Source organism: Fringilla coelebs (assembly GCF_963513975.1).
Source record: "Fringilla coelebs genome assembly, contig: SCAFFOLD_38, whole genome shotgun sequence".
Lineage (NCBI taxonomy): Eukaryota > Metazoa > Chordata > Aves > Passeriformes > Fringillidae > Fringilla > Fringilla coelebs.
The window spans coordinates 435,895-446,319 of NW_028167583.1; the positions used below are offsets into that span (position 1 = coordinate 435,895).

At 53.1% G+C, this 10,425-nt stretch overlaps 1 protein-coding gene and 1 long non-coding RNA gene across 2 annotated transcripts; both read right to left on the minus strand.

Annotated features, from left to right (window-relative positions):
- Positions 1-145: 145 nt before the first annotated feature.
- On the minus strand, positions 146-3,814 carry LOC311165761. Its single transcript, XR_014616957.1, has 3 exons — positions 3,723-3,814; positions 2,204-2,430; positions 146-365 (listed from the first exon to the last, which is right to left on the minus strand). It is a non-coding gene; the product is annotated as an uncharacterized lncRNA (long non-coding RNA).
- Positions 3,815-3,882: 68 nt separating this feature from the next.
- Positions 3,883-9,624, minus strand: LOC311165743 (hydrocephalus-inducing protein-like; the record flags this gene model as incomplete). The annotated part of the gene is made up of 7 exons (XM_084227254.1): positions 3,883-3,888; positions 4,316-4,495; positions 5,363-5,527; positions 5,974-6,109; positions 7,351-7,451; positions 8,249-8,481; positions 9,549-9,624. The coding sequence occupies 7 exons, from the start codon at positions 9,622-9,624 to the stop codon at positions 3,883-3,885; spliced, it is 897 nt and encodes a 298-aa protein (XP_084083380.1).
- Between the last annotated feature and the right edge of the window lie 801 nt (positions 9,625-10,425).

Consider the following 10,425-nt stretch of genomic DNA (forward strand, 5'->3'; position numbering starts at 1 on the left):
GGACTTTTGCTTCCCCCTTCTGTGGGGCTTTGGCTCCCTTATTTTCTGGTGCTTTGGTTTTCTTCCCTGGGATTTTGGTTTCCTTCCTCTCATTTCCTTTGGTCTCATTCTTTTCTGGGGCCTTGCTGTTCTTCTCTGTGGCTTTCTTTTCCTTCATCTCAGAAGATCTGGTTTCCTTTTTTGGGATTTTGGTTTCATTCTTCTCTGGTGCTTTGCATTTCTCCTTCTCTGGTTTTGGAGGTTTCTTCCCCACAGAGACTCCCTTCTTTTCCTTCTTCCATCTCTCTTGCTCCTTCCGCCTCTCTTCCTCCTCTAACCATTTTGCCTCCTCCTGAATCTTTTGAGCTGGCTGCTTCAGCTCCCTTCTGCAGACAAAATAGAAAACATGGCTGAGAGTCCCCAGCAGAAACTTGGGCTCACCAGTCCTGGCTGGCCCTGCACTTCATTCCTTGACCCTGAGGCCATTTCTGTGAATTCTCCTCAGCCCACAGAGGTTGGGAACGTCCCAAGTGAGGGCATTGCTGGAAGGGGACCTCCAGGACCAGCCAAACCTGAGCTTTGCCATCATAAGCTCTTGGCTGTGCAAGCTCCCTCTCAAGGCACAGCCAGAGCCCTCCAGCCCAGTGCCAAAGGCTCTCTGTGCTGATGCTGAAAATGCCCTTTGTCTCTTGGCTTCCCAGGTGAAAGCAGAGCACAGATTGCCAACATCTGCTCATCTCTCCTACAATTCTTACTCAGCTCAATCAGCCCCCTTCTCCCTGGGCATGGCTTAAGCATGATTTTAAAGAGTTAAGATTTGAGCTGAGGGTTAGAAGCAATTCACATGGATCAGGATGTAAGGTAGATAGGCAGACCATAGGTTAATGATTATGAGATGCTGAAGCTGGAGCTGATTGTTCTATTATTTACCATTAGGAGCTTCTTTCTAGAAGGAAGTGGAGGAAGTGAACTGGTATAAGAACAAATTGAAACCTGGAGAACAATGGTTAGCACCTGGGCTTGATGTCAATCAGTCACTAAGCAGGGGACCTTGGATCCTGCCAGAGGGTCACAGAGACCTGATGAAGACATTCCTGACTTCATCCCTTGAGACCACGGACCCAATTTGAGACCACTGACCCAATTCAAGGGAAGAATTGCACAGGTGTGAAGGACCAATGACCTCATTTGAATACAGAGCAGGGATGGGAGGTGCTGGGGCTGTGCAGATGTATTGTATGTAAGATCTTGGGAAATAAAGAGAGGGCAAAGAACCTTGGGCAGCATGGTCACACCTGTTAGGGACGGCTCTGGTGCCGCCCGCCGGTGTTAATAAACACACCACTGTCTAACTTTAATTAGTTAGAGAGTCTCTGCCCATCATCTTCGGGTTTAATGACTCCTAGCCTGCTCCTTAATGAGAACAATCCTATCAGTCAGAAAGCAAAGGCTGCAGCAACTCCTCTCCTGCCAGACAGGCTCTTGGCAGCCAGATTTCCTGCTGGAGCCCAGCTGGGACCAAGCAAACCAGGGCTGCCATGGAAACCATTTGAAGCAGCCTCGTCCCCCTCCTCCCTGTGAAACCAACTCCAGCCTGGCCTGGAGAAGTCCTGATGCACAGGCTTGCTTTAAGCAGCCTCCACTCCCAGCTCCACACTTTGCCTGTGTGTCCTGAGCTGGGCTGCCCTGCTGCAGCTGAGCTCCTCCTGGGCTTGCCTACTGCTGCAGCTGAAGGGGAGCCCAAAGGACATGAGCTTTTCTGGGTGCTGTCCCACCACAAGGAGAACCCTGGCAGATCAGCACTGCAAGGACTTCATCTGGGGCAGGAGCAGGAGCCAAAGCAAGGTTTGGTCTGTGCCCCACACCTGCCCACACCACAATCCCACTGCTTTGGTGAAGAAGGGAGATGATGAAGAAGATGCCACTCAACACCATGGACTTCAAGACACCTCTAGAGGCAGTGCCAAGGCCAGCCCAGAGCCCAGCTCCCTGCAGGCAGCAGCTAAGCCAGGAAGGCTCAGCACTCCAATAGAGAAGAAGATGTTCTGTGTCAACAGAAGAAGGTACTTCCTCTCTTGGGGGCCAGGGAGCTCAGAGTGGCCATCCCTGGGCTGCTTCTGGCCCTTGCTATGCAGCACCTCTGGGCTCAGAGTCCTTGGAGCAGGGAAGCCCTGCAGGGACAATAACCCCTGGCAGAGCAGTAACCCATGGAAAGCTCACTCACCTTTCTCTGAGAGGGGCCTGAGAGCCACAGTTGATCTCCTGGGGGCTCAGGGAGGAGCTGACACCTGAGGCCTCCCCGCTCACCAGCACCTCGGAGGTGGGGCCTCCCTCCACGTGGCACAGCTCCCTGACATTGGAGGGGCTGCTGAGGTGGCCAGAGAAGGTGGAGGAGACCTGCTGGCTCTGTCCTGGCTGCAGCACACCTGAGAGTGGCAGGATACTGAAAGCCTGGATGGAAGACAGCAGAGATTGAGGTGCTGAGCATGGAAATGGATGCAGAAGAGCATCTTGGAGCAAAGTGCAGCTGTACCTGGAGGGGCCTATTCCCCAAACACTGCCAGAATCACCCTCACCTCATCCTGCATCCATGCCACTGACCAGTGCAGGGACCATGGCCAAAATCTTCTCCCATACCCACGGGTCAATGCATTAATTAGTACATTACATGAAAGTGAACTGGGATGTCTCCTGGCAGTAGACATTCTCTCTGATGCACAACTTGCTCTTAAAAAGTTTAAAAACTTCCTGCTTTTAGAGAAGGAGGAGACTCAGAGTGAGAGCTCTTGGAGCTGAGGGAAGGACTCCAGCCCAGCTCATCGTACTCCTGAGGCTCTTCCCTTAACACTATGATTTAAATGCTGCTTTCTCAAGGTGCTATAGCAAAAGCTCCTGCAAAAATTTCCTGTGGACCACCTGAGGAGTTCCAGGGGGAGCACTGCCCTCCACAGGTGCTGCACAGCGTCCTTGGGCAGCCCCACAACGTGTCCTGCACGGCCTCTCCAACAAGCAGCTGCTTCAGCAGCACTTTGGGATGGCCGGCAGGGATGGGAGGCCCCTCTGTGGCCAATGCTGAAGGCCCCCAGTGGCACTGGGAGCTCCAGCCCTGCTGGCCACACTGACAATGGGCAAGTGAGACAGATTCCCTCTTGCCTTCTCCGCTTCCAGGGGAGTGTGCACAACGTCCAGGGAGCACCTGAACCCCTCCAAGCCTCGTGGGAGGTGAGGGTTTGCAGGAGTTTGTGCTGGCACCTGAAAAACAAGCCATTTTCTGTGCTGGGAGGAAGAGACAGCCACTCTGCAAAGTCTCTGTCTGTAAGAGAGCTTCAGGGCCAGCAGTGCAATGGCAGCTCTGGGCTGAAAGCAGAGCCCTGCACACAGGGAGTCTGGCTGGCTTGGCAAGAGGCTCCATGGAGATCAGGACTCATCCTAGATGGCTCTGGGAAGGAAGCTGCAGGTCTGACCATCATGATGCAGATAAAAGCCTCATCTTACATTGGGAAGGAAAGAAGGCAAAAAATCCCACACTCAGCACAGGCCTGTAGGATCTGAGTCAGCTTCTCCACGGAAAACTCTCCTATTTCTCCCTCCACTCACCCCATGTCCAGCCACTGGCCCTGCTGCCCAGCCCACTGCCAGGGCACAGGACAGCAGGCCAGCAAAAAGGGAGGTCAGCACGAGCATGACTTGGTGCTGGCAGGCTGGGGAGGCAACACAAGCACTGGATGTACAACAAAATCTACCTCTGCTCCTGAAGAGTGGCTAAAATCCTGCACCTCTTTCAGGGCTCTGGCTGGCTCCTCCTCCTTGCTGATCCTGAAGTGCCTCCATTGAGTTCCTGAGGAGGAAGCACTGCTCCTTTTTTCTTTTGGTGGTTGGGGTTTAAATTTAGGTTGGTAAAGCTCATCTCTGGAAAATAAGATAACTATGAACAGGGACCTGCAGTGGGAGGGAGGGACACCTGCACCAGCAGCTCCTGGCCAGGATGCAGCCCCTGGGTGGGTGCTGGGCAGGTTGAACTGAGAAATGGTTTGATCCAGCCCTTCCCAGTCCAGGCTGGAGCAGCTCTGTTCTAAAGGCAGCCCGGGGGTGGCACTGAGGTGCTGCAGCAGCTGCAACTGCTTGCACTGAGGAACTACAGAAGACAGGCATGAACACCTTGTGGGGATGCCAAAAGCACAGGGGGAGAGGAAAAGACAGAGAAGGCAGCAAAAAGGTGACATCTGAGGCACCCAGGGGCAGACCCAGCCAGTGCCCAGCCAGCACAGCCCCCCCAGAGCCCAAGGCCAGAAACTCTGCAGCTCCACCAGGGATTTATCAGCAATGTTCCCCTGACACTGCTGGGGGGTTGGTTGACATTTTCCAACACTCCCAGCTGACTCAGCTCACATTCCCCATCCATCCATCCATCCATCCACACATACTCAGGTTGTGGTGCTGGGATCCTGCCAAGCTCCGTCACACTTGGCCTTGGGGAGGTTTCTGCCGGCCATCCTGAGCTCCGTAATTGTGCTCTCTGTGCCAGGAAGCAAGAAAGAAAGATGTTAAAAAAACCAAAACAAACCACAACAGGGAAACCTAAAAAACCTTCAACAGCTCAACCTGCTCAAGTCATTTCTTTAGGGACACCTACCACTCTCCAGCTGAAATGCTGGGCTTTTGGGGAAAAAGAAAATTACATGTTCACCTCCAAATGGAAAAGGATTAAGGTAAGAGAACCTCTCAAACTACAAATTACTGGCCCAAAGGTAAAAGCTTTGCAAGAAATCTCTAGTTAAGACCAGGCTAACAGTTCAACAACTGGTTCTTCTGGTAGAGAGAAACCCTCCTCTTTAAGAGAAGCAGCCTCAGAGTTGAAAGCAACTGTTTTGTCAAACTTCAGGCTCCCTGGCACAGCCTGCATTGCCTGTTCTTCCTGTTCACTGATTTACAGGCAGTGCCACAATGGCCCAGGTTCAGATGTTTGGTGCCATCCAGGGAATTTGGCATCGTCATTTCCATATGTCTTAATATAAGTTTCAATCCTTGCAACCACTCTTCAAATGACAGCTTTCCTTTCTTTTACAGAAAGCTCAAGATTCCCAGAAGTCTTCTGACATCCTCTTTTGTACTCAGAGAGATCACATTTTAATCCAGATGTTTCCAAAGTTAACAGCATTTTAAAGAATAATGAATTAAACTGACCCTGGATTCCAGCTGTGCCCAACTCCATTCTGTGTCAGACACTGAGATTCCCACCTCGAAGGCACGAGCTGTTTGTGCCACCCATCTCTCCTGTCCTTCCCACAGCAGCCTGTGCCTGTTTTCCCTGGCAGAATCCCTGTGCCCTGTGCCCCCTGCCAGGAGCAGTTGCACACAGGCACACAGCTCCCCGTGCCCTCACCCGTGGGTTTCTCTCATCCCCGAACACGCCGATGAGAACATTGGTGCGATGCTCGCCCGGCGCCTGCACTTCCACCACAACGGGGATCTCTGCTGTGCTCTGGGGCTGGACAATCCCACAGGGCTTGGGGCTGGAGTAGAACACAGCAGAGTCCTCCTTGCGTTTCTGGAAGGGACAGAATGAAATGCAGCTTCAGAGGCACCTCGGAAGAAACTTCAGACTCCTTAACATCCACCGCACCAGCAACTTACACACACGTTTAAAACTGCCCAGGACAAAGGTAAAAGGCACAAACAAGATGCAAGAATTGGAGGCTCAGCACTCCCAGGGGATCCTGCAAGGAGGCTGCCAGCACAGGCATTGCTGTCTGTGGATGCAGCAGCTTTTCACAACCCTCTATGATCTCCCACAAGAAAACACCCTGAAGACTAGAACATCAACTGTTTCCTCAGGAGCTTCAACTGCCTCCTCAAGTTTACATTCAGGCAGGATCCTGTTCTCAGCAGATCTTTAAGATGAATAGAAATTAACAAGGTTTTATCCAAAGCCTTTTTTCCCCTAATAATCTCCTCAACTATATTTTTCAGGAGGAGGTGGATGTGATGCCAAACCTGGGGAATAAGCCCGTAGCAGCCTGGAAGGTGGCTGGGATTCCTAATCAAGAGCATTTTCTCATACGGCACATTCAGCTGGCACTCATCGTACTGGAGCACATGGGTGGACACTTGGAGCTCAGGAACGAGACATCTGGGCAAAGAGATGACCCCAGGGGAATCAGAGGTACTGAGAGAATAGAGAACATTTACCCCCAAAGATTGGGAAATGGAGCAGAACACATTGGTCACTGTCAAATGGACATTTAACAGCCCTACAGGGATAAATTGCCTTCTACCTCTTCCCACTCCAACGGGTCTTGTCAAGGAGGGCCAAACCCTGAGAGGCAGCACCCAGAGGCTGCCAAGTGCCCCAGACAGAGCACTTGGTGCCACAGCTGCCTCAGCCCCTCCTTCACCCAAGGAGGCTTGCAAGGACTCCTGTCACAGTCCCAGTGATCCATGAGCTCTTGGGGAGCCTTCCCAACAAGGATCAGGGCTCACTAAGGCTCAAGGAACACACAGCTCCAGTGGCTCAGTACAAATGACTCCCTTCTCTCCCATGGTGCTGCTGCCCTGCCTGAGAACTCAGCTCTTTGCCCCAGCCCTGCAGGGCACAGACACCAGCTGCCCTCCAGAGTGGCTGATCACCCCCTCCCAGCCCTGCAGCTCCCTCGCTCCTTCACTGCCCAGCTCCAGGCACTGACTGGCCCCAGCTCCACCTGCTGTACACAATGGCAGCCCAGGCACTGACTGCATGGCTCTGCCTGGCACAGGGAACAGCACCAGGGAGCTGCAGCCCTCTGGGCATTCAGCTGGCACCCACAGCAGCACAGCAGGATGCAATTCTGCTGCAGCAACAACCACTTTTGGTCTCAACTCTGAGAACATTCAAGCTCCAAATGGCAAGCAGAGGGAAGTAGAAAAACTGCAGCTGACCTGCCACATCCAGGGCTGCTTTCCCCTCCTAAGACCTTACCCTCACCACTTGCTGGGAGCCACTTGCCCCCTGCCATGTGCCCTCATGAACAGAAGCAGACCCTGACTCTCAGCAGGCTGCTTGCTGTGGCCCAAAACAATGCACGCTGCTCACAACCAGCACAACTCCACCTCCTGCAGCAAGAAGGAGAGGAGGCCCTCGGGAAATTTGTCCCACCTCAAACACCAAAACCCAGGCCCATCAATGATATCATCCCTGCTCCCTTTAGATGAGGGCCCAGGGCCGTGCTGGGCTGTGAGCAGGGCTGCTTTTCACCACAGGCTGCTGTCCAAGCCCTGCTGTTCTCATGTCCAGCTGGCACAACATGAGGCCATTGAGCAGCACTTCTGCTGGGCAGCTGCAGCCAGCAAAGCCTGTGCAAGGCAGTGCCTGGGGAGGCCAGCAAGGGCTGGTACCTGGCTGTGATGATCAGTGTGGCCACTCCCTTGCCAATACCCTCCAGATCCACCAGCATCCTCCTGTAGAACTCCATCACTGTGTTGGAACACAGGGTCACCTGGTGCAAGAGAAGAACAGGAAATTCTTCTTTACCAGAGCTCATTACCCATGTGTGATATCCTCCAGTTCTTGAGGGAGGATTTGGCCACAATTCTTTTGCTGCTCCATGTGTAGAGCACAGTCTCAGAGGAACAAAAGCCTTCTGCCAATACCAGATTTGTTAAACACACCTTGCTATCAGGACACACGTATGCTACATTAAAACATCAGACTAAAGCTCTCTGCACCACTGCATTCAAATGAAGGGGCCAATTTCTCATCTGACTACAATGACATCCATGCAGAGGAAATCTGACTTGAACACAATGATTCCAGCTTCACAGCAGGAAGCTGAGGGCAAAGGGTGGCTCAGCAGGTGCTGGGCACTTCATGGCTGCAGAGTATTTTGTCCCCCCTAGAGATTCCTGCAGGGAACACAAATCATTCCGCTCCCCAGGAGGGGGAAATGAGACCAAGAAGAAAAGATAACTGCTTTATACAATGACATCTCTCTAACAGCCACCTTCTGCCCTAATCCTTGCTCTGCCCACTTGCAATCAAATCAATTGCTCTCAAAAACACAAGAATGGCTTCAGGCCTTGACCATAAGGTATGTGACCTCAGCAGATGATTTTGGAAACTAAACAGTGCTCCTAGACGAACATCCCGAGTAAGGCAGCTAGCAGAGGCCTCCCAGCAGTGCAGATCTCTCACTCCCAGCATGCTCAAAGCTGGCACCAGAGCTGAAGCCCTCCCACACTCCAGTGCAGCTTCAGCCCTGCTGCTGCAGCGTCTGTGGCTGGACTCTTGCCGTACCTCGATGTCCTGGTGTCCCTGGGGGAGGATGGTCCCTTGGCTGGGATTGATGCTGAACTCCCTGGGCTCCACATAGAAATGGATTCCCTTCCTCCAGGCTGGGTCGCTGTCCCTGCGGATCTGATCCACGCTGTCCACAGCCGGCTGCGTGCCATCGTCCGACATGCGGAGCTGGAACCTCAGGGGCACCGGGGAGCTGTTGGTGAGGCGACAGCGCTGGGTGTAGGGAAAGCCTGGCAAAGGACACAAATATCCTGTCAGGCACCCACTATGGCATGATCCTGGGGTGAATATCCTGCCAGGATGAAAGTGGGATTGGAGTTCAGCTCTTTATTATCTGAACTACAGCTCACCAAGAAGCTGCGTGAGGAATTAATCGTCACTTAGTTCCCTCTGACACAGATTCCAGACTGCAGCCCTGAAAATGCCCACTCCTAGCCCTGCACAACACTGCAAGCTTCTCTCTTTGGCATGGGGAGGAGCTCCCTCACCTGCCCCAAACCAGCACCACTTATCTCTTCAGTGATGAGTGTGCACCCAGACCCAGCAGTTACTCTGAGAATTCAAGCTGGAAAATTCCCTGGGAAGCCTGCCAACTTTCCCAACCTTTTCAAGATATATAAACAGTGAGTTGTCATTGAGAAGAAGGCACAGAAAAGAAAGTGAGGGTGGAATCAGGAACTAGAACGTGAGGCAAAGCACCCTAAAGCAACTTCTCTCTGCAGGACCTTTAAGGCATCTCTTAGTTTGGGCCAAACAGACTGAGCACATGACAGCTCAGAGCCCACTCAACTGGGGGCACACTCAAGCCTTGCTTTGAGATTAGCAATGAGGAACCAGGTCCCACCTCACCCAACAAACGGGGACATCACACCCATGCTGCTCACTGGGATTGCTGCCTGCAAGGGTTGACCCCACTTTAGCTCTGGGATTTGCTTTCCATCCTGCAAAGCCAGAGATACAGCCACTGATGGTGGGCATGTCCTGCAGAGCCCGCAGAGCAGCCACAACCTGCTCTGCAGTGCACATCTGGCTGGGCTGGCCAGCTCTGAGGGGAGGAGACTTCTCCCCAGGCCTGCTCACCAAGACTCACTGGAACACACATGGGCAGAAAAAACAACTGCAGCTGCAGCCCAGAGCTGTTCTGTGCCCATCCAAGTGACCACTGCCAGCTCCAGCACTGACTCCAGCAGGGAGGCAAGAGAGGCACAAAAGGACAAACCCAGATGTCAAAACCTCAAATGAGACTGAGCTCAGCACATGCACACAACAGCCAACAGTTACAAAGAAGCAAAGATACAACAGCTGCCTTCAGCTGGAGAGACCTTAGGAATGAAATCGGATTCGGCAGGATCAATCTCCTGGTAGAGAACCATATTTCCATCTATTGCCTTTCTTATTTCATTTCCTCAAAAGGCAACTTGACAAGTGCCCCCGTGCTGATGCAGGCTGGGGAAGAAGCAGCTCAGCAAAGGCAATGAGTTTCCTTCAAAAGCTCATCAACTTCATTGTTCTGGGTTTGGGCTTGGCAGTGAATGTTGTCCTTGGTCTGGGAAGGGGCAGAGGGGTTTTGGGGGGTTTTGGCGCTGGAGCTGGGCTTTTCCCTTCGGGGTTTTTGGGAGTTGTGGCGTGATGCCGTGGGCGGCTGTGCAGTCGGAGCTGAGCTTGGGCAGGGAGCGGAGCTTCCCTTCCTCCCGCTCGGGGACCAAAGCTCGGCCGCTGCTGCTGCGGGAGGTTGTGTGCTTGGCCCCGGGACTGCCCTGGCTGCAGCTCAACGCTGGCATCGACCCTGCCTACCTGCCCCGCTCCTGCCTGCTGCTGCTCCGCACTGCCGACAGACCCCTGCCCTTGGGGAGTGTGCAAAAGGAGCATTTCCTTCCTCCCTTCCCTTCCTTCCCTCCCCCGGCTGGGAGGGGATCACTGCCCTGCCAGAGCCCAAAGCTCCTCCTGCTGGGACCACAACTCCACCAAAGGGGAAAAACGGGACTTGACGCCTGGGAAACTTCTGTTCTTGCCTTCTTGTCTGTGCTCTCCTGAGACAGTCTAGCAAAGAACTGTTATTCCTTTTCCCATCATTTTCCCTGGCAGCCCTGTCATTTCAAAGGTATAAGAATTTGGAGGGAGGGGCTCATCTTTCCTTTGCAGGAAGATTCCCACCTTCCTTGCCAGACATCTGT